Below are 25219 nucleotides of genomic sequence, written 5' to 3'. Positions count from 1 at the left end.
TAGTGATATATTAATGCAACAGGGAACACTTTAAAGAGGTCATTGTTTCAATACTACACGAAAGCCTGCCTCACATGCAAATAAATGTGGAGTAAAAAAGTATATTCCCCTCTAAATTACAATGTAGCATTAAATGGAAATGCTTGAGTAAAGTATAAATGCCTCAAAATTGTACTTTATTTAGTAAATGTAACCCTCCATTGCATGTAGCTGATCTCTAAACTTAAATCAGCGAGAAGAAGAATATTAAATAACCTTATTCTGATATTGATTTAGTTGTCATGAATACAAAACATATTGTTTTACATGCCACACATCCCACACACTCATTTGGTCACCAATATAAGTTGTTACAACCTGATACCTGCATTAAAACCCTTGAGAAGAACTCTAATTCAGATGCATTTCTCGCAAAAAGGATACAACATTTGCATCACTGCACTCACTGCCACTAATGAGCCTCAAATAATAGACTTTAGTGTGAGAACCACACATTACAGCTTTGGGAATCACACACTGAAGTGTTACCCACCGCTAGCTTTCTTTGAACACCTTTTCATTACCAGTTTACAAATCAAATAATGGACTGGGGACTTATTTGAATTATTTTGTATTTCTTTTTTAATTCTATTTTCATCGTTTTTATTACAGATCAATGTAAAAGTGTGTGAAAGGATTAATAAACAAAATATGGTATTGTGTTGTAGAGGATATATTGATATTGTTTTTTACTGGACCAACCCACCCCAAGCATCAATCAATGGAGAGGTTAAACTGGGAAGATCACTTGGTTATGCGTCGATCATGCGTTAGAATAAAGACCCTCTCCGCCTGAACCGATCTTTCCTGTGGGATTTCATCCGCTATGTTTTCCTTAATTTTTGTGTCCGTCAGCAGTATGCTATTCTCTTGTTCTTCCACTGAGCAAATCGTCACACTGACTGTACTGCGAGCGTTGCTGCCTTGCCCGCTGTCTCACCCGCTCTGCGTCTATTTTAGTCGTGTGAGCTTGATAACCTCAACACTACTGTTCTGCCTTAATCTGTAGCTCAACCGTCCAGAGCTGCATTGGCAGAGGCAGCAACCTCTGGGGCAGAAGCTCACACAGACACAGGGGTCACACTCATGATGCTCTCCACATGGACTTCATTGTTGGATTGTGTGAGGAGGATATGTTTAAAAAGTAATAATTATTGAGCACTGTAAACATCAACTATTAAGTAAGTACTTTGAACCAATCATGAAAGTTCTCTGCCCGAAAATCCTATAAAAACATTGACAGTTGCCATTGAGACTATTCTATACAGCCACGCCCACACAGTCCTGGAAAACGGTCTAGACAGTAAAATAGCCTTTTTTTGCGACCCACATGGTGTGCTTAGCCTTTTTGCATAATGTACAAATGATTTTGTAGTCTGTAGGGATTAATGCATATAGTAAATGTATGCAGTTCATTTCGGCACACTCTTATCAGTATCCACTGTGTGCAGGGGATGGTTCAGCGCATCAGGATTAGGCTATAGGTAAATATATTTATGGATGAGAGGTTGAATGTTGTATTGATTTGTACCTGTAACCGGAGCAGTGCTAACAACAAAAAAAGAGTACACGTACACATGCCTGACAACTCTGAAACATAAGCAGCACTCATGGTTCAGACAGCAGCACCTGTGCATTGATAACTCATGAGCGCAATGATAAAATGAAATAGCAGAGAAAAATAAACAAACACCGTACGTGGACATATTGGTCAGAAACATGCCAGCGGGCTAAAATACAACTGTTTTCCCCCACGTGACCCACTTCCCCCTTCCAAGTGTCTGGTTATGCAAGTCTGTTACAGCACCAGAGTTTGCCAACATCATTCCAAATAATTAAATCAGGGTCTTGAGTCAGTCAGTCAGCCTGTGATGTTAGGAAAGAAGGAAAGAGATGAAGACATTAATCCAACATTAATCTAACAAACTGCTGCTCAATATTGTAAAGTAGAAACAGATCAATTGTGTAAAATATCTATAAAGATTCAAAATAGGATTCAAAATAAAATAAGATTTTTTAAATGTTTTATCAGTTAGTAGTATTTGTCTGCAGCTGGGGTAGATATTTTTTACATTTCTTGACATTTGAATCCCATCATCTGAGATTATACAGCAGTTATTTTTATAGGAATAGTTCGCATTTTTAGCAAATTATATGAGAAGTTAGCTGAGAATATGAATACCACTATCATGTCTTGAAGAAACCAGGATGCTATTAGCCTACCGTAGCTTAGGAAAACACCTGAAAGCGCAGGGGAACAGCTCACCTGGATTCCTTCCAACGTTCAAAAAAAGGCCCTGTAAAGCTTAATTTGCATGGAGGAAAATATTTCCAGCACATATTTCCTTGGCAAACCAGAACATTTTGTTTTTACATCTCTGTTTGTTTATGTTTTAAACAAGACAGGCCAGCTGTAATCGCTTGCCTCCAGAGAGCTGGGCTAATTGACTCCCAGCCATTGCTCTATCCTGACATTACTCTTTACTACTTCACAGTGGTATTGGACTTTCTCATCATATAACTAATAAAAAAGGGAGAATAATTCCCCAAATGTTCAATATCATTTTATTGTGAAATGCAACTTTTCAAACAAGTTTCCGAGCCATGCAGGTTTTCCTGAAATCAACAACATTCAAATGAATATTTATTTTGTACATCTTGAGGGCTTCAAATATTTAAATTTTAATTCATTTTGGAAAAGACAGAATATTATGCAGAAAGCAAGATGCAGTGTTACGGAGGACTGAAAAAGAGGAAGGACAAACTAGCGTCTGAGTTGGGGTTGTTTTCAGTAGACAGTCAGGGCAGATTAGCGCCCATGTGTGAGCAGGAGGGATTTGACCGGATTGCGCTGGATGACCTCTGCGCTCATGAAAACATCAGCAAGATGGACCCTTTACTACGGTTTAAAGCAAGGACATGCCCTTCCTGATATACCGTGGGGGATGAATTCGGAGATGGGCCCCAATTCTTTGGACACATTTTGTCTAAGGATGATTTTTTTTTAAATATTCGTACTGTAGTATAAACATCAAAACATTCAGAGCTATATCATTGTAGCAACACAATAGTCCTTAAAACATACTGCACTGTGTGGGCGGTATGAAATAATTATCAGTCATGTAACCCAGAGTGGAGCAACAGCACATTATCAAGTCTCACATTCCTCTGAATGTGTTGGCTGTAGCAACTACACTTGATATGCAACCCAATCTAATCTGCGCTGTAGTCACAAATGGACATCCCTAATAACTATTCCCTATGTTGTATTACCAGATCATTGCTATAGTGATGCCACTATACCAGACAATACAAATGGATTTGTTTGGATCCATATTAATGGCTAGGCCTCGATAGATGAACACAGCCGTCGTTATGCCAGATGGATGAAGGGTGCTTCACTAAATCCATCCGCTACAACATTAGCTCTTGGGAAGTAGAAGAAGCCCTTAATGCTTCACTAGTTACTAATTAATATTTTTTTGCATGATTACAGGATGTCTGCCATGAGTGCTATTGCATCGCCTCTCAATAACAAAGGGATCATTACGCGCCTTGCGGAGAATCAGTCAGCCAACTATGGAGAGTCTGTGGCACGCTTAGATCATAATAGCTTTTCTCAGCAAACTACCAGGGTTCACCAATGCCCCCTCCTTCTCCCCCCTCACATACCTACACACAAACAAAGTCACACACAGACACAGTAACCACCAGCAACAGCCAGCAGAGACAAAAATAACCTAGATTAGCCTAATCTCCATTCTTATCACTTCAACTCCCTCGCAAGAATCTGTCTGTTTACTGTAACGTGCACACCATGCAGAGGGAGACTAGTGTTCACAGGAGGATATCCCATGGGGATGGCCAGCAGATCAAAGGTGCTTTCACTTACTCTTGCCCTGCTCCACAAGGAGGGAGGTTAATACACTTTCATTAATTTATGGAAATAAAATATAGTTGAGGAATATCAAAATATGACAAGAGTTATAAATAAGAACAGTGTTAAAAGTAAGCAGCAGATGTTGGAAAGAAATGACATATGTATATTTTGTTTGACTTCAGTGGGGCTAATGAAATAGTTCTACCCCAGGCTCAATAACAGAGGATGGAAGCAGCTCGAGGTGCACTGCATGCATCTTACTTCTCTAATTCAGGCATTTGTATACTGTAGCATACATCCGGGTACAGTTTATCTTCTCAGAAAGGATTTAGGATTAAAACATGTTTATTTATTTACTCCTGCTTAGACAAACTATTCCTTCTCTTTTTTTCTCTCTCTCAGCCCCTGCCTCTCAGTGTCACTGCCGTTCTGTCTCTCTGTCCTTACTGCGCGGAAATGTCTCTTTATATCATTCCATGGAAAACAAGGGCCAGACTGGGAGACAAGACTGACAGTGACAGTAGGAGATGGAAGTGCCGGGACGAAGAGAGTCAGACAGACTGAAAGGGAGGGTGGAAGAATATACAACATTTTAAATGTCACACATCAGCTGGCAGTGGCAGAATGATACATAGTAACCTGTAAAGCAAGCAGTTGCTATTATATAGGCTGACTTACTGGATGTCTTTGCTGTTTGAATTTGATGTATCAGCTGATTGTATTTTAATTTTTTTTATCACATAGCCGACATTTTATTTGCTTTGTATAGCCTCAACCCCACTTAGACTCCAGTTTTTCTCATCTTAATTGACGCTATGGTTAAAAAGCAGCGCAGACTTCTATGTTTTTATAAAGAGCATCATGTCAATTTTTATTTAATATCAAATAAAACAGTAGATATCATTCCTACTAGCCATAATTAGGGCTGCAACTAACGATTATTTTGATAATCGATTAATCTGTCGATTATTTTCTCGATTAATCGATTATTAATCGATTAGTGGTTTGTCCCGTAAAATGTCAGAAAATTGTGAAAAATGTTGCTCAATTTTCCCAAGCCCATGTTGACGTCCTCAAATGTATTGTTATGTCCAAAACACACAGATATTTCAGTTAACTGTCATAATAGGATTAAAGAAACCAGAAAATATTCACATTTAAGAAGCTGAAATCAGAGAATTTGGAATTTTTTTATAAAAAAATTACTCGAAACGATTTATCGATTATCAAAATAGTTGGCGATTATTTTAATAATCGATTAGTAATCGATTCGCCGATTAATCGTTGCAGCTCTAGCCATAATGCATATGTGATAAACACTCAACATAGGGCTTCACATTAAGGTCTTGGGAATTGATATTTCTTTTAAATCTTAGTTTCTTTTGTTTTTTTTATAGCCTTAGATATTATATAATTGTCTGAAACCATAAAAAGGCTTTAATGATCCTTCAATAAAACAACCCAGTATCGAAATACATAATTTTAATTTTCCTTTTCGAAGCTTGCAACATGGTTGTTGATAATCTATTCTATTTTTAACCTATATTTCCACTCATTGAATGCTTTGTAGCCTCCCTCTCCCCTCTTCCTGTTTGATCTATTTATGAAGGTTTCTAGAAGACAGCCTTTGCATGTTAAAGTGTGTGTGTGTGTGTGTGTGTGTGTGTGTGTGTGTGTGTGTGTGTGTGTGTGTGTGTGTGTGTGTGTGTGTGTGTGTGTGTGTGTGTGTGTGTGTGTGTTACATGTAATAGTTGATGCATAGAGCGTTCAAAGCTATATATCTCACTCTGCTTTGACGCCATGGGTGTGACAATTAACTCATTGCCATATGGTCAAGCAATTAACACTCTCTCCTGCAGTTAACAAGACTGACTAGAAACAGAAAGAGCACTGAGTGACTTGGCAAGGGAAAATGGGTTAAATCTACAGAGGCATGATTAGAAAATGTCTTTCTCTCAGGCTCAGGCAGTGGAGTCTGGGAATATCCAGCCCCGTAGGCCAAGAGCGAGCTTCCCTCAGTGAGCTGAGCAAGATCTTCGATTCAAGGCAAATTATGTTCATCGTCAGAGAGCCCTGTCTTCAAACAGAGAGGACAAGAACACAGACTGCATTGTGCTTAATTTCTGTCTGCTAGACAAAATTGGACTGGAGGAGTCCATTAGACGTGACTTTTCTTCACCTGCTTGTGTGGTGTGGTGTGTGTGTGTGTGAGAAACAGGAGATAAGCAATTTACAGTGAATAAGAGAGACTGTTTGTTTTGGAGAAGTTTCATTAAAGTTAATTAAGTGAGATAGAAGCTAATTCTACTAAGGAAAACAAGCTTTTTCTTAATTATTTTAATTTGATTTAGTCTGCATAGAAAAACTAAAATGGCGCCTGTCCAGTGTATTTATCATCGACGCTGGTGAGAGCTGCTATGACAGTGTGGGTGCCTCTTAAACACAGAGAAGTTCCCCACTCCTCATGACATGCCCTCATGTCTTTGAGTGTGACAGGCAGTTTGTCACACATGACGACACGTGACAGAGCTCTGTGGAACCCCGCAGGCTGCTACTCCCACAAACATGACAGTAAAGGTCTGCTTCGCATCCCAACAGCCCAGCCAGTCTAGCTATGCAGTGCTACATAAAGGGTGGGGTTCCTAAATATGTCCATGCAAAAACAAAAGCTATCATCCATTCACATCCTATTCAAAGTGAAATACAGTCAAATGTAAGGCATTCACACGCGATCCTGTCAGAAATTCGAACCCGAATAATAAGATGCAAAACATTGGTCACGGACGGTGAACTTGAAAATGCTAATTTGTTATTTTCTTCTAGCATAAAATGGGATGCTGTTTCAAGGCTCCCTCAACCAAACGGGATACAGCATGCACAAACAACACTGTGTAGCTTGAACACTGATGAAAAATGCAAGAGTAAAGCAGAGCAACCAAATTCACTGCTATGTAGCCAAGTCCTTAGTAACACTGGACTGCAAATTTGCTTCTACTCATGCTTGGGTGACAAATGTTTCCAATTATGGATATTGTTCAGCAATATGCACAGCACATGTACAGTATTTACTGATATCAAGTCAAGCTGTTGCTAAATGTATTCATATTATGTTCCTTTTTGACATTTGTGTTAAAGTCAGTTTTACAGTATGTACATGAAAGCAAAGGGTAATCGTAAACTATTAAGCAAGTCTTATTCAATTAGCATTTATTTACTAAAAGGCAGCAGTTAGTTCCCAAGTTCTAAACGCAGTTTAGTGGTGGAATCAGGCTTCGAAAACAGATAATCGTTAATGAAGTAATGAACTCCATAAAAATAAAGTCCACAATTCAGCTTCAGCTGCAAAAGAATACTTGGCCTCTATTGCTCACACACTTATAATAATCTTTTATAAGATAATTTGCAAAATGCAATAGGAGTCATTTAACTTCACTTCAAACCCACAATGGAGAAGCACCAATGCAGAGACAGGTGACCCAGACAGAGCAACTTCTCCAGCAGAAGCTCCAATAATCCATGGAGGATGTCCGTAGGAGGCACTGATATGATTCATGTCTCTCGACACTCCCACTCCACTATATCTCCTTAGAATCAAACTTAACTGCAACTGAAAGCAAACTAAAACAGCCCATTAAAATGCCATGGTGTAGTAATCACCACAGTGCATTGGACATCAGGTTTATCACAGCTTCAACATTTGGACATAGGCTACTCTGTCCAAATGTTGGTGGATTGTGGGTGAATTACACTCACACCTCTAAACCAATCCATCTTCATTGACCTTCATGCAATCTGCCAAACTCAATCTACTAGACATTTACCTCCAATTTGGTCGCATTTGCATATAAAAGAAAAAGGTAAAGTTCACTCATGACACAGAAACTGCACTTTCTTAGCTGCTGCCTCCTCTCTTTGATAAAAATCCCGCAGTGTCCTGGTCGACATACCTCCAAGGGAAACCAGACCTTTGTGTGCTTTGCAAACACAATGTCCAATGTCCCAAGTTCTGTCCTGCTGGGACATTAATATAAACAACCAGCTGTGTAGCATGTGTGTTGTGTGGTAGCAAATAGAATCTGGGCTAAGTCACACCTGCTCCGAAGTGTTTCAAAGTTGAAACACGTCCTATAGGTTGTACAAACTTCCCCTTGCAGCCTCGTCTCACAGAGCTACGGTGAATCTCCTACAGCAACGTGTGAGTTCCTTCCAAGAAATAGGGCTGGTATTTTCTAAGTATCAGGCTGTAAAGTGTATTTTAGGAATGAAAGAAATCCATTGGGCCGCCCAGCTGCTATATGCCACCTCTAGGCTAAAGGGATATGACATTATCCTGATGCCCGTGCGCAAAAACATAGGCATGGCACATTACCGCAATATTACTCAACCTCACGCATCACGTCGGATCAAATCACGTCACACGACAGGAAAGCTTGTGTACAGTCATCAGCCGACTGCTCGGCCACGACACAGCTCTTTTACTGAGGCGAGTCCTGCAGCAGGTTCATGTATTATCTGCTTCTGACTACAACTGTGTGTGTGTCCTGCAACTAAACGCCATTTGTGATATCATTAGCAATGAGGCCACACTCCTTTTTAATTATCTTCCCATAAATGTCATTTGCTGGTTTTCTGTGACAAATGCATTGCACGCTTTCTCTGTAGATTTCTTTTATCTTAGTTAAATCACATATTTTACTTTTGTTCCGGTTCAAAATTGTAATTTGGGTTTCTAATAGAAACCGTTTTCATGGTGTAGTGTCCAGAAAACCTTTTATGTTTCTCACAGTACCAGTGTTTGAACATAGGTTTTTAGAAAAGTGGAGGTGGATAAAAAGAGAGGGTTGTTTCTTTTTTTTCCTCAAACTTTTAACACTGCCTGCTGACCCACATTAATGTTGAGAAAAATGTAAAAAGTGCACTTTGCATTATAGTTGACCTTTAAGGACGTCATTGTCCCAAAGAGCAGAAGTCTATTGCGTGTACTGAAATGCTCTAACAGACAAGAACACTACCACGTCTCATTTAAAAAAACAAAAACATTGTCCTTACTCCATACAAGCTGTAATTACAGAGAGAAATATGCTCAGCACAATAGAAAAATCAATCAGGGACACAGCACCGGAATCCCTGTTGCGCTGGTATGATACAAAGAATAAATGTAACACATACTGCTCTCCTCCCTTTGTTTTCTTCTCTTTCACTCCGTTGCCATCCATCCTTATGTCTCTCCTGATTTCTCTTTCAACCCCACATATGATTCAGCAAATCTCCTGTGCTTGTGTGCGTGTGTGTGATTATACACCTGTGTCCCTCCATGAGACTTGGGCGTTGGTCTGAGGAGGCACTGAGAACTTGGCAAAGCCTTTTCTGAGACAGGTGAATCAAGTCCATGGGACACTATAAACCAAAGCCGACTAATCTCCTTTGGCACCAGACTATCTGTTGCTGAGAAGGCACATCACACAGTGGCTTCATTTGCAATCTCCTACTCTCACCTTACATCGCCTGTACCGTGCGTCAGCTTATTTGATTCAGTGGGAAGGCAACACATTCATTTTCGGCTATAGTTTACAGGCTACATAACCTATATATAATGACTTGTTTAACCCATTGATGACTATGGCAATCTAGGATGCATGTCCTTAATGCCTGAGGGTTTTCTGAAAAAGTAGTACGAATTGTCAAGTCTACCAAAACCTTAATATCTAAGCCTGTGTAGCACATAGAAACATGAAATAAAATACATTTAAAAGTTAAGGTTCACAGGTTTTATTTGAACATGCTCCCTCAGCGCTTACAAACCAACAAATATTTCTAAAAATCGTCAAAATTAGATGAATTAGAAAATTATTAAATATTGTTAATAAATAGATGCAATGTGTTGTGTGATTTTCGTCAGTAGCTTATAGTAGACCTTGATTCTGCGCATCAAACGCCACTAACTGTTCTGTCGCCGACATAGCTGGCGTATTTTTTTCATTATTTTTTTTTATTTTTTTTGATTGACATGATTTTTGGCAAACCACACAACTTTTGGGTGGTCACGTGGTCTTAAAAAAATCAACAAAACCCACCTCATGTGTATTTGAACCAATGACAGTGCATTCTATGCTGGGAATGCCATGAAAATGAGATAAAGTAATAATGCTGCGTGACGCAGCATCAGGCAGGAGAGCCAATGTGGCATCGCGCAGCAGCCGTCATCAATGGGTTAAGTCATATATCAAGCAGACATTCTCTTTTTCCAGTTTCCGAGTGTTCATCCTTTTAAACTCTCTATTTTTGAATTTTTGAAAAAGCAACTTAAAGACAACAACTTCGGCCCTGGGAAATTGCAATAGGTATTTGTCAGACATATCATACACACAGAATATGATTGTTGTTCAATTGTTACTAATCCTGAAAATCTAATTTTGGGACTGCCCTGTAAATGTAAGGTAATGCTGTGTATGCAGCAGATGACGAAGGGATATTGTTAGGACCATGTATGCAGAGAAACACCTTTGAACTTCTGTCTTGGCTCTGAGTCAGCGTGATGGAAACAAGATGAGACACAGTGAAGAGGTGCAAACAAACATTCCCACCTCCGCTGTCTCAGCCTGTTGACATTTTGTGTCTAAAGGAGGAGTTAAAAAAAAGAGAATAGGTCCGCCGTTAGACTGTCAAACACTATGTTATGGGTTATTTAGGTGGAGGCCAAATTTAGCAAGTGCAGTTTAGGTAAAGTGTCCTTTGCTGCTACGGGGCTAGGATAGCCAGGTCAGGGTCAGGTCTCACATTTTCCCCCTCTTTCAGATCATTTTACCGACCGAGCTGTGAATCACCGGTGAAACCGTTTGTTTAAGACAAGGTATCCCTGCAGATACTTTAATTAAACAGATCACTTGCTCTGCTGTCTTCTGAAGCAAGACACTGCCTATCTGTTGGAAAACAAAAAGAGGCAGCTTAGAAGACAAATCATCAACCCGTATCTTTTTCACAGGCAGTGAAAAGTGATTCAGTCCGTCATGTTGGTGTTTGCAGAAACGGGTTGTACGTTTGCATGACTACTTTACATGTATGATTAGGGGGTGGGGTAAGCATTGCTGCCTGCCACTCCCTACAGACAGCTGCTGCAGTTCATGTTCCTATGAATTAAAGTTCTAATCAACATGCCATACAACATAAAACAAATCAACCACGACAAGGCCCCACCCAGCATCAAGTATGCATACTGCGCCTATGATTTGACAGTGACACTTTTGGCGGATTTATTTCACAAACGGGCTTCTTGGTGATGACATGATGGCATGAGATGATGTCACAGTTTCATCACCAAGATTGCAGTTACAGAAGCATTTCAAAAAGTAATTTGAAAACCATTTAGGAACTACAGGGTAGATGTTCTATCAGTGTATCGATTTAGCACTTCTGTTTATAAATAATAAGAGTTTAGTAAGTGATAGCGACAGTAGTGCTACTGCATGTTTATACTGATGCAGGCGGTGGGAAACGTGCAACTCAACATGAGTGACAATGTGCTAACACAATGTGTTACAATAGGATCAAAATACAGTTGACTCTGCAACATGACCAGACAATGCCTACAGTGACACCCCATGACAGCTGTTTAATTAAAGAAGAAAACAAGCCTTAAATGAGGTTTTTCTTTTTAATACTCTTCAAACAAGGTGTCCAAAAGTCTTGTACTAATACAGTCACTGCATTATGAAGTATGTATTTATCCTAATGGTTGAGTAAGCCAATGTATTGTACTTTCAACAGACCATAGAACAGTAACATAAATGGTGTCAGTTTCACATATTATGCTAAATGCACTTTTTAAATGTGTTCTAACATATCCATGGGTCCACCGTGTGCCTAGAGACTGCCAAAATATAAAAAAAAATAACCTGTTCTGTTCTCACTCTCCCCCTTTCTGAAACCCCCACCCCCCCCCCCCCCCCCAATATACTCCAGTCAGAATTTTCCCCTTTTCTGACCTCACAAACTGAAAAGCCAGAAGCTTCCACTGTGCAGCCCACACCCCTATTTCTTATTGGTCCACGGCCCTGACAGACAGAGGGCGAGGCCTATCTGGCTTCGCTTCCGGACAGGGGGCGGGGGCAGCTCAAAGATTGTATATTTACGAGAGGAGCTGCAGCTCTTTTTAAAAAATAGGCCATTGTGAGATTAGCTGAACATCAGCATAGTACAATAAATTATCTGAAAGTTTTTTTCAGCAAACAATTAAAGAAAAACGTATTAGGGACCACTAAGACCATATAATATGGTGTATAATAGTACCGAAAAGTGTATAATATGGGAGCTTTAAGTATCCCCACAAACGTCTCAAAACCTTGATGATTGTTAATTATCAATTTAGTAAATATACCTTCCACTGAGCATAGGCACTGACCTAGATAGTGCAAGATTATACAATGCTTGATATACAGTATATCAGTGAAGGAAAATAAATTCTATGAAGATCACTTTTACTGAGTTTTGTGCTGAGATTTAAACCAAAGTAGAGGAAAAAGACAAATTCTGCCTGGGGCCTGGGAAAGGGTACAGCCACCCCTGGGGGCTCATATGCTGCCACAAGCCCAACCTGAGCCTGTTTGCTTCAGCTGGGATCTGGCAGAAGGCCCGGTGGCTGTGATGAGCCAGATGTGGCACTGGGAGCTGTGGGGATTCTTTACAGCAGATTTAAAATGCTATCCCCATAGTCTTTTCACTTGCATGTTTACGTTTTTCATTATAGACAATAACCGTGGGGTGGTATCTTGAATCTATTCTTGGTAGCATAAATCATGATACATCTCTAACAACATTAGCTAGCACATATCCAAAGGTTACACCAGAAGTTGGAGAAAGAAAAAAACGGACTGTAGGGTCATTGGGATAATTAGCTCTGTAACAGAGAGGACAAGATAAACATTATGGAAAGCAGAGTTAAAAAGAAATAGGTGCAGGGGGCAAAAGTGCCCTTGAAAGATCTAAGAACTCCAGTGAAATTCAAGATGAATGGGAAAAAAATGCCCCTGACAATTGTTCTCGTTATTTCATTTAATTATTCAATACTCCATGGGCCACTTAAGGTGAGAGTATAGAAACCTATGACTAAGGGACAGCACTATATGAGAGTGGGCACGTGGAAGGAATGAAACAAGCGGAAAACAGTGCTATGATATATTATCAACTTAAAAAGAAGATATGAACATGTTTGCAACAGATGCATGCTGGTTTATAACAGTGCGTATGTTCAGTTCACAGAGCAACATTACCATTCATTTTGATTTGTGTTTCTGGCCATCTGATAGACATACAGTAAGTCACCAACTTTCCGTATCTGCTGTTTGTCGCTGTGTAGGGAGTGTACGTACAGTCAGATTTCTCCAGATTTTCTTTATAGCATGTGAGAATTTAAACTATACAATTGCGGCTGTCAAACCAAAACAAAGCTGAAACATAAAGCTGTGGGGAACTGCAGAGTCTGGTGATAATTCTTTGTAGATTTTTCACTAAAAGCTACACTTCTGTCCCCAAAAAACTGCTATGGATCCCATGGAGAGGCAAAACCACTGCTCCCTAAAAAACCTTTACAAAGAGCATGCAACATCTCTTATTGCTCTTTCTGGCGCACATCCCAAGTGCCTTAAACACTGGGATGCATGTCTTTGAGGTCAAGCTTCACATAATGTACAGAGAGTTCATGTTGATATCACTTGGATCCACTTAAATATTAAACTGTTAACAAGAACATAAGAAAAACCACTCAGTTACCTCCAGACGTGCAAACACTGTACCATCCTCCATTAGGGTAAGCGCTTGTTTAAATTGTGGCGTTTGAGTACCAAGTGTATTTACAGCTTGGAATGACCTTCAATTTGCCTGCTGCAGTTTCCCTGAGCGCTCATTGTGCATTGCAATAATTGTGTGTGAGCAAACAAAATAAATGAATGCTTGAACAAACACAGAGAATAATGTTTTCAGATACAAGTAGCGGCTTGTATGGACAAATATCACACATTTCATCTTACTGCTGATCTTAAAACAACCACTAGAGGCAGTCATAATGCTGATTCAAACGATTGCAACCATCGTTCTTTTTTTTCCTTTTTTTCCCCCCTTCTAATTGGCACAGCCAGACAGAGACATCTCCTACTCCTCTCTAATGAGCGACAATCGAGTGAGTTGCTTAAATAAGATGCATCGGATCCTTTGAGGGCACTAACACTGTAGCTGTTCAAGCTGTTTTACTTTGACCATAATAATAACCATCAGCCGGGGGAGGTTCCTGTTTGGGCAAAAGCACTTTAAGTAGAAGAAAGCTCAGTGTTTACTGAGGAAATTGAGTCATAAAAGGGGAATGAAAGAGACTCACAATCTTTTTTTAATCTTCTATATCAGGCAAAGCAGGAAAGGTCTGCTCCTAAGAGGTAAAAATTAAGCTTGTACTGGAGTGTGAGGCCTGCAAAAGGAAGACCAACACATGATCAAATGCAGCTTTTGACAGCGGTGCAACATTAAGATTGATTGAAAAATATGGACGGATAGCTAAAATAGTGTGTATTGACGAACCGACAAATCTGACATACACCCAGCTCTGTCCAGCCTGCACTGAGGAAATATTGTGCCTCTTGCCTTAGCAGATGGAGGTAAGGAATGTTGACAAAGTGAGAGGGGGAGGACACACTCGACAGATGAAGGGATGATGGTCATACAGGCTGGAGGATGGAAGATGATTTATTGTCGAAGCTCCCTTTCTGATTAACTAACAGAGTCCGTCCGAAGGCTGATGTAATGATGGTGCACTGCTTGAAAGCCATTATGATGGCAGGAGACTGCATTTGTCCCTCCATTAAATCGCTCATCCTGCATCCTTCAACTTTAGATGTTACAACAGCTTGGAATTTTTCCACCAAGTGCCTTTTCAACCATCTCACTTCTCCTGGGGATTAATCAGATTCACTATTGTTTTTGCCCTTTTAATTTTGTTGAAAGAAAAGATACTATGTTCAATTATATACTGTATGTTCAAGCATGCCGAGGATTGACCAAGCGACACCTAGAGAAAGACAGAGTGCTAAAGGAGGATGAAATACCGTAAGTTAGACAGAGGAAAGGAATGCAGGTGGTGGGGGTCGGGGCAGGGAAATAAATAAACAGGCAGGAGTTTGATAAGCAGAAAGACGAATGGAGACAAAGAAGAATGACATACACAGAGCTCTGCTGTCCTTTCCGAGCATTATGACACATCCCTATATACTGCACTGCTCAGCCTCCCTGCATGCTCACTGCAGATTTTCATTAACCTTGCATCGTCTATTTGCGTTTCTAACCTGGTCCATACCGTCTCATCCTCCCACTGCACACAGCTCTGCAAACTACACGGCAATGTGATATACAGCGCTGCCCTATCTGGAATATAATCAACTTCCCACATAGTGTGCACCATGCCAAGATTTATTTTACCGTGCCACTACAATCCATATGGACCTCACTCTCAGAAGATGGTTCGTCATGTGTGACTGTATCCTATCGTAAATCCCAAACCCATGTTTAGAAAAGCTTTAATAATGTTTTGCATTGTTTTTCAAATTGACACCTTATGCAGTAAGGATAAAATAAGCTTAAAGCATACAATTACAGAAACATATACACTATAAAAGTCTGCTGCCTCATTGCTACTTGAGCATGAAGATGATCTTTTCCTGCTCCATAAATGTTCACTGATCCATAGCAGTGGGGGCTGGGAATTGGACACGCTTCACAACTGTACCGTGCAGTGAGTTCTGGGTGGAAACGGTTCATGACTATAGCTATTAGTGGGACTGTAAAATATTGTTGTCGTTTATAGGTTGGATCATTTAGTTTTTGCTTTATTTGACCTCTAACAATTTAAGCTCAGCATGGATAACAGCAGATATAACAACAGGGGTTAGGACAAGGGCGAGGGCGAGAGAGAGAGAGAGAGAGATGATGTCTAAAACGTATCCATGGGCTGGATGGGTATCAATATGTAAAAAAAAAACCCTTTGATCAGTCAGTGTGTAATGCAATCGTTACCAGGAGAAGACGAGAGCTCGGGTAAATAGTCTGTGTATAGGAGTACAATGACTTGATGTAGGGTGATAATGTATCAATCTCTGGTATGTCCAGTGCCATTTAACATTGTGGATTTTGACACAAAATTATCAGAATCCTCTAGAACCAATACACCAACACACCATTAATCACATAGTTAATTTAGCCTCTCATATACATTACTTTGATATATATACTTCTATATGTAATACTTCCATACATTACATTATGCTCTAAATCTATAGTGTCCATTGTTCAGTTAGAATAAAAAAGGGAATTCTTCTGGAAAACTGAAGTAGCCTAATTACTTTCGGTTCTCTGATTTTTGATTAATTTCACCCATCAACGAGCTGAAACGGACATTATCACTTGTTATCCACAGATAAGCCTTCTGACCAGCGGTGATTGACAGCGCCTATTAGTTTTATACGTGCGCGATTACATCCGTGCATTAACCTTTCAAGGTTGTTGCCGGGCTACTGGAAAAAGACCCCAGACAGAGAATGCTGTCCTGATCTCTGCTTTGAAAGCAAAGTACTTTAGATTTATTTTCCTGGTCACTGGTATACACATAGACAAACGTATACCCACCTCCTCCCACTGATGTATGTATCTGATGAGTCGGGACAGTCTCAAGAGACGCAGAAGACTGAGGATCTTGGTGAATCGGACGATTCGCAGGGCACGGGCCGTTTTATATACCTCAGAGTCAAAGCCTTTCTCCACTATTAAAAAGATATAATCCACTGGAATGGAGGAGAGGAAGTCCACGACGAACCAGCTCTTCAAGTAATTCATCTTGATGACCTTGGGGTCAAGGATGATCTCGGAACTGTCCTCGTTGACGATCCCCGTCCTGAAGTTCATGACCAGGTCCACCAGGAAGATGGTGTCCGAGGCCACGTTGAAGATCAGCCAGGTGGTGGTGGTCTGCTCCGAGAAGAAGGTTATTCCCACAGGAATGATGATTAGATTCCCCATCATCATGATGAGCATTATCAAGTCCCAGTAGAACCTGCAAAGCAACACACACACATCAGTGATGCAAGGTAGAAAAACATTCTGTAGAAAGTGAATACAGACTAAGTGTATTCACAGGCATATACAAAGCATGTGAATACACTTCGAGGTCTTTGCCTGCAAGTTTTACAGCTGTCAATTTTTCCATCAAAACCCTCCAAAGCTAAGAGCAAGGCTAGAAAGCTTGAAATAATATAAAAAATGTAACAGAGTCTCTAACAAGGCTGGAATTGAAACACAACAGTGAGACAAATGCTGCAGCAAACTGACTCACCCACAATGGGAATCGTAACATGCCAATGATTAACACCCATGATGTTGTTTACCATGTGAGTTTAATGTGCTAGCATGCTCACATTTGCCAATTAGCACTAAACACAAAGTAAAGCTGAGGATGATGCAACAGTTTTGCAGGTTTTGGTATGTAAACCAAAGTCTTTGACCTTGATGATGGCGCTCAACAGAAAAGGCTGAGGATCACAAAAATCGACATTGCAAAAAGACATTTCAATCCGGACACCAGTGGTTCAGTCTACATCAACAATCATTCTTAGAGCCATGCAGACAGCATGGCTAATATAGCTGATATAGTCTGACTTTTTTGTGATATGGAAGTTCTACTACCAGCAGATATGTCGCCAAGCAACAATGAGTAGGACATTCTACGAAACTGAGGTCTATGGATGTGCAGAAGGTCATACGTTATCAACAATGATAAGTGAAAAGCATAAGGTCCAGCTCTGACAGCTACATATTCTTGTGTCGTTATATCTCCTCAAGTAGGATTGTGCTAAAAAAAATCGATACGACAATATATTGTGATATTTGTTTTTGTGATATCTGCATGGTATCTTCAGCAACACAACTCGATATTTGGGGGGGAAACACTTTTAAAAGGTTGTTAATTACGACCTGCGCTCCTATCGATGTTGTAGTTAGGCTAGTTGCCTTGAATTGCTGGGATTTGAATTTAAGTTCTGAATTAAATAGTTTTGTCTCAGAATTATCACTATAAGTCAATATGATTTCTTAAGATCATCCAGATCGTACACAGCATCTTGTATTTTAGCTGTTTTTACATTTTCAGTGAACTATGAAATATTGCATTGCAATTCATCGTGATATATCATATTGTGACCCATGTATCGCGATGCGTTATGTATATTGTCCTTGCCAATACCCAGCCCTAATTTCAAGGACATCAAGAATTGTGCTTCTGGCTGTTACTGTATGTATTCAGGCCAGGGCCCTGTTAGAGTCAGACCCCATCCGTCCTGGCTGTGTTAATGTGCCTGCCCTCTGTCTTGTGACGAACAGAGACAGTAGTGATTCATCAGCGCCCTGCTCTTTTCACGAAGTGTCCTGGGCCTCGATAAAGGCCGAGCAACCATGAATGAAAATAGATGCTTTCAGGAATCCTATCTCGTGCTAAAAACTCTCCTCTGACGCCATCCCTGCTGCCTGACTGCCTGTCTCTGCTGCTGTTGTTGAGGATGGAAATGGACTGGCTGGCTGTTTGGCGGGCTGCCTGTCTGGCTGCCAGAGCGGCCACCCAGTAATGGATCTGTTTGAATGAATTAAGACGAGGGCCTTGGCTTTATAAATATCCACAGATCATATGTCTGATAATTGTTCTTCACTTCAACCAAACAGTGGCCATCCACCATGGATATTTTTACACCAGCAGATACTGAACTGGGGCCTAAGGAGTGGACTCTCTTTATATGGAGAGTCTAACACCTAAGCACAGCACATGATGCAGTTTGGATTATTTGATGAAATCCGTTCTTGAAGACCTCAAAAAGTTCATGATCTAAGTTCATGATCTAAAAACTATGTATTTGCTAATGTTGACAGTATAGTATTAAATTAATTGCTTAGCTGATTTGAAACCACTTCGGAAAACTGAGAAATGGCTTACCAAAAGTGATAAAAGATGATTGAGGTTTTAAAAAGGAAAATCATTATACCTCATTATAAGTCTTAGGACCACTCAAGTATTTCCTATCAGCATCTTTTTAAATTGTTTCAGTAATGGAAGTCTTGGATGTTTTCCACCCATGTTAATATATTCATAAAACTTTGTTTTGAGAGCCCACAGAGTACCACGTCATTTGTATTTCTCTCGTGGCCCGAGTAGGCGGCATTTATAGTGTACATGACCTCTCAGACACCCACTTATCTAATGAATAAACCATTGTGTTTCACTTCTTGACTTGCATCAGAATTAAGTAGTTCACAAATCCCTGAAAATGTAGGAACATTTCAGATGTTTGAATATCTTTTGAACAGCCAACACTACTTCCAGTTACTTGCTACACCATTCAATTACATTCTACACTATTCATTATTATTATCTTGCTTTTGATGCTCCAACTCTGAGAATGCACCTAACCCCAGTTTAAAACCAACTCCTGCTGCAGCTTGAAATCCATAATACTGTAGCTAGTAGCTACCAAACCCTGTGGTAGACTAGAGAACAAGCTCCGGCGGAAATCATCATCCGAACAATCATGCTTCAAATCAAGCCAGCTAATTTCTTCTTGTAAAACGTTTCCTCCCTACAACAAGTGCTCCATCATAATCAATGCCAGACCTTTCCTGCCAAGCAACAGAGGGAAACCCCCACAAAATCTTACTCAGCACGGCCCGACCCTATCCAATCTGCAATGTAACAAGGATATGGTGCTACCAGCGGTCACACTCTCTACTGATGTATACAGTTGAGTGAGAAAGACATGGACTTTAGATCGGATCAAAAAGAGGCCGAAGACATCTGTAACTGACCGTGTTACGCAGCAAATGCATGGTAGATAGAGACTCCAGTCTCTTGAAGGGCTATTCATTGGTTTGAATTGGCTATGTTTCATCCTCCCATCTTTACATAGAAGCCGGCGTTCTTAAGGGAATAGTGATGTAGCAGTATAATATTTAGGCTTCGAAAATTGTAAATCTTCAAATTGAGCAATGTAAGACATGTCATTTTCGAATCACCTGGATAGGTTCCCAGAAAAGAAATTCACTTGGATTTTCTGGAAAGTATTTTTCAGTTACCATGACTCATTTAAAATGGCAAGAAAACTGACGGTGAAAACATAATAAGAGCAATATGGGACTTTAATAATAAGCTGTGGCTTTGTAATGGCTTAAACACTTCCGTCAGTCTCTCGCTTAAAACCAAGTCTCTAAAAGAAAACATGACTGAGAGTCTATCAGACTACGACAAAGGCCTCTCCTTGGCATAACCAGAGGTGTATGAGGCCATGCACGAGGCCTCTCTAAAAACTTATGAATAATGAATATTACTAACCTGCCATTAAACTTTAAGCAGCTGCTGTGTACAAAGAATATGTTGGATATTGAGTTTCAAACACTCTCACAAAGCCTGTGTGAATAGTGGTGTCATTCATGGACTGTACTTACGTAAGACTTTTCATTAATAGACCCATAGAGTGTGTTTTTGTTTCTCTCTTTTTGGGCATACAGGGTTCTACAACAGTGTATAAAAGAACAGTGGGCAGTAAATGTGTAATACAGTGAAAGAGTTCCCAAACATCACACTGCAGCAAAAACCAAAGCAAAAAAAATAAAATAAATTAAGTTGTAAAAATCCCAACGCAGAGAAACAGATGACCTCTTTAGACGCAAACTGTTCCCTTGTGCCTCCATCTTTTATGATGATGGGCACTGGGATGTAACCTCACAGCACTGTAGCATTTCCAAGCCAGGAGGCAGTCTCACTGGTGTAGACGCAAGGGTAGTGTCTTTAAACCGGCTGGAGGACAAGGACTTTCTATGAAAAATTGCCCTTTGGAAAATGCCATTAGGAAGGAAACCAGGGGGGGCTGAGTTGGTGGAACATTTGCCGATACAGCAAGAACAAGAGCAGAGATTAGACATCAATTTCCCATTATTGACCCACAGTGTTTCTCGTTTTTGAATAAGCTCAAAAGACATTCATACATATACTGTGTGCATTACATTGACATAAATTGTCCTTCTTACGAATCGTTCAGTATATTGCAAACACAGCCCATCCACATTGGACAACAAATTAACTGCTAGATAATTGAATCAATGTAAAAGGAATTGTTCAGGTATACAACATTTTGGCCCTTTTGTAGAAGAGGTCAATCTTGTTACGTAACTGTTTTCAGAGACCGTTAAGCTCATTGACTGACATGCAGTGCCACTAATCCTTGCCCACCATCACTCTGTGCACATGGGAATGTTCATATGCCTGTGTCAGTCGTTGTGTGGGTGGGCACAAGGATATCCTAGTTAGCGTTAATCGTATGTAGAATTAAAAAGAGAGCAGCAGTTTAGAGCTATTGTGATCCTCCTCGTTGCACTCAAAATCGGTGTATATCAACAAAAGATAAGGGCAGAGGTACACAGTCACATGAGCTAGTCGGAAGTGCAATAGCAACTTTCAGTGCACTACCAGTTCTTTATGGATGCAGGCTCCAGCAGCTGTGAATCAGTAACTGAGTGGTGCATACTCAGGCCTGCTCTGAGCTCAGGACCATGGACAGCTCCACGTTAGCGGCAGAGAGAACAACTTGCCCTGGCATGTAGCTTCTATGGAAAACGGGCATGATTGTCACCAGCAGACTGTGACAGGGGACGCTGGTGTACAGACAGTGCCAGATGAGATGCTTAATTGGTTAAGAGGTGAACTGTAAAGAGCAGCTTGCGGAGAACCGGTGGCTGGCTGTATACCTGATCTCATTTGTTTGCCATTTGAACGCAGTGTACTGTAAAATGTTAAATTTGAAGCAGTGTGGCCAAGCTCAGGCTAATTTAATATACTACATCATGAATGTGTGATGGGGTGGGGAGTTGTTGCGTCTCTCTTCAAACAGTTTTCTAAAATGTAGTTTTCACTGACAGCCTCGCTCTTCAGAACAATGGGACAATGACAAGCTACAAATTAATGAATACAAACCAGAATGTGACTGTGGTGTTTAGTGAGAGCAAAGGAGGGAAGGGTGGCTGGTGATGCTCCTGCTGCTCCTTTTCAACCACACACATTCCATCACATTTCCTCCCCAGGGCATGCTTCTAAAACACATCACTCATTCATCAGAGCTGTCCAATGTTTCGAACCTCTATGATTTGACTCTTAAGATAATTTTCGGTTGATCAATATTCAAAACACGCCTTATTCTTTATCCTGCACGATTTACCGCATTCTGTGCCATTTTTCTTTTTTTTTTGCTTAACAGGCCCGCCGTCTCACCCGCCGCCTACAATGAAATGTTTACAACACCGCGATGGTGCAATGGCACTGTCACGTTGATTCTCAGGTACTGTGTCGCCCCTTTTAACGGGAATATGTCGCAATGAGGACCTGTACTGTGCTGTCTAATGGGAACAATCAGACAACGGTGCGCTTGTTGTGTTTGTGTGTGTGCGCGCGCGCGTGTATGTGTATTTCCAAAGCATGACATTCATCCCTTTTCCAAGGACATCTCGCTGATACACCTTTGTAGCCTTTACGCGCTCCTTCTCTTTTATAATAAAATGCCGCAATGAAACACACACACACAAACACACTCTGTGAACACGTTTAGTCGGTGGAGCCCTGAGCCAGCCTGATTGCCTAAATACAGTGGTAAATTAGCGTATGCGCTTTGGGACAGGCTGTGCGTGTGCCCATGACAGAGCGTTATGTGTGAAAGTGTATAGCTTGCAGACCCTAGGATGACGGGAGGGGTGGAAAGAAAGGGAGGAAGAAGAGGGGAGGGGTGGTTGCGGGGGTCGAGCAGGTGTCTTTTCCAGCCCTTACCTAAAATCGCTATATGGATGAATGATCCAGTATCCGGCCGTTTGAACCCTCTCCTGTTCTTTCTCCACGGCTTTTTGACTGCCGAACATACGCAAGGAGAACTTATTGACTCCGGGCTGCATCATGGCCCCAAATTGCCTCTGCATAAAACCATGCCTGGCCGACGCGTCCATATCGTCAAAACCGACCATGGCCTCTTCCCGCTCCCCTTTGAAGCCCACTGAGTTGCCGTGGTCCTTCTGGCTCCCCGTGTTATTTTTCTGTATCGAGTCTTGCCTCTGAAAAACATTATTCCCATCCGCCTTCTCCTCCTTGCTGCTGGAGAACGAATTCGATTTGTCTTCCATGGTGTTCTGAGTTTTCCCGTTCTTCTTGGTGGCGAAGCGGTTCCGTCTCCGGCTCGGGAGGGCTGCGCGCTAAACTCGAGGAGAGGGACCCGCCGTGAGCTCTCCACTCTCTCTCTCTCTCTCTCTCTCGCTCTCTCTACGTGTGTGTTTTTTTTCTTATGTCCTTCAAACTGTACAGCTCCTCCGCCTTCCAGAGCGAGTGCTGCAAACTGAGACAGAGTGGCCGAGAAGCCGGTGGATCAGGTTTCTTGGGTTACCGCCATCTACCGACGGCCCCAGCTTTGTGCCGTCCAAAGCCTCTGTCTCACTTCGCACGGCACTGCGGTTTAACTGGCACATGCCCCTGCACATTATTTACATAATGGGGCTCATGATAGCCCCCTCCGTCTCCCATCTTCTTCTCTGTCATCACTTTCACACATGACGAGAGGAAGCCACTAGCCTACGATGTAATTCATTGATAGACTATTTTGAGTCAATGATGACGCGTTTTTCTTTATTTTTATCAATCGGTAGAGCATGTGTGCTTCCTGCCGAGTAGTGATAACACAAGACAACACAGTGATTGTGATCAAAGTTGCCTTCTTTGAGCCACTGCTCATATTAGATAAACTAGTTGAATATGTTTTGGATATCACTCCTTTTTAAGGTGTTGCAGGTTGCCTGATAGTGAATGCACCAACTGTTCTGTCGATAGTGGTTAGGTATATAGCAACATGTGCTTGTCTGTAAAATATGCCAGTTAATTAGGCAGCTTATTCTGTACAAATTCAGGGACAACAAACTACTCTAATACACTGTATCTCCTAATGTATTGCTACAAACTTGTTTGGCCAGCCATTTATAGTGTAATTGTATAGGGTTTATTGTTATTCTGAGAAACCAGTCACCTGTGGGGCACCAGCCCAAATAATTAAATAAAGGGTATACCTGTTTAAAAAACAAAACATATACAACGATAATCAAAGTAATGTAGTCCACTTAAAGTATCCAAAGTAAAAGTGCAAAATGCAGAGAAACGGCTGACTGTTTTATACTTTTTTTTTAAATAATTATTACTCGTACTGTAATGTAAGCGTATGATATCAATGTCATAGTTGGTTGAGGTGGAGCTAAACTTTTTTTATACAAGGCTGAAACCATTTTCATTCTGGATTAATCTGCTTATTGTTTCTTCCATTAATAGATTGATTGGTTTGTAAAACTGAGAATGCCATCATGATTAACCGAAGCTCAGTGACAACTTTGTAGTGCTTGTTATCTCCAGACCACAAAAAAGAAATTGCATTTTTTTTAAACGAAAGCATCAAATCTTCACATGTAGGCTACCTTTCAGAATGACTCTTTCCACAATGTGGCATCACATACATTTGCTGAACCCACGTGTTCACTCGTTTTCATGGCCACACCAAACCACAGCTTGCTGTGTACATCAATAGAGATGACATTAGCTTAGACATTTTGCATGTTTTGTGGTGGATTATTGCGTGATGATCCAAATGTTATCGTAATTGAAACCGACATCCCTTGATTTTTTTTGTGTCCGTTTGCCCTCTCAGATGGGTTTGAGTTGGGTTGGATTAGTTGGCATGCAAACTGTTTCCCCCCCTACACAATGCTTGTGTAACTTCTGTTCCACAGTGAAGGGGTCAGGGAGGTTTACTGACAGGAAAGAGAGAGGGGGGGGGGTGGAGTTGCATAAGATTTATGGCTTAAAGTAATACCGATATTGAACAAAATGTACACCCAATGGCGCATTCTCATGGCATAAATACAATACATTTTTCGTATTTAATTTTTCATATTTTTGGATAGTAAAATATATTGAGCTATCCAGTGCTAAGATTATAAGGTTTGGATATGTACATTTTAAACATGAAAATAATGTATATTTTATAAAGTTTCAAACCGATCCCAGATTTAATACAGAACATCCGGAAAAATGGTGGGCAAAATGTATTGCTTGATAAAAATGTGTACCAGATTCTTATGATGGTCTCATTGGGCCTGCTGAAAACGCATGGTGTCTATAAGGTTACATCCAGTCATCTCAGCTTTCAGTCAATACCTCAT

General features: G+C 40.7%; 1 protein-coding gene across 1 annotated transcript in view; it reads right to left on the bottom strand.

Annotated features, from left to right (window-relative positions):
• The window catches only part of hcn1 (hyperpolarization activated cyclic nucleotide-gated potassium channel 1), a gene marked incomplete at both ends in the record, with an annotated part of 61819 nt that extends 38673 nt beyond the window's left edge, over positions 1-23146 (bottom strand). The window contains 2 exons of the mRNA XM_080047263.1: positions 16580-17003; positions 22800-23146. Of these exons, the coding sequence (XP_079903389.1) occupies positions 16580-17003; positions 22800-23146 (771 nt within the window). The remainder of the gene's footprint in view (positions 1-16579; positions 17004-22799) is intronic.
• Positions 23147-25219: the final 2073 nt, after the last annotated feature.

The sequence above is a fragment of the Ammodytes marinus genome, assembly GCF_949987685.1.
Source record: "Ammodytes marinus genome assembly, chromosome: 18".
Taxonomy (NCBI): domain Eukaryota; kingdom Metazoa; phylum Chordata; class Actinopteri; order Uranoscopiformes; family Ammodytidae; genus Ammodytes; species Ammodytes marinus.
The sequence above is the reverse complement of the archived record's forward strand: the minus strand, read 5'-3'. Positions and strand labels throughout refer to the sequence as shown.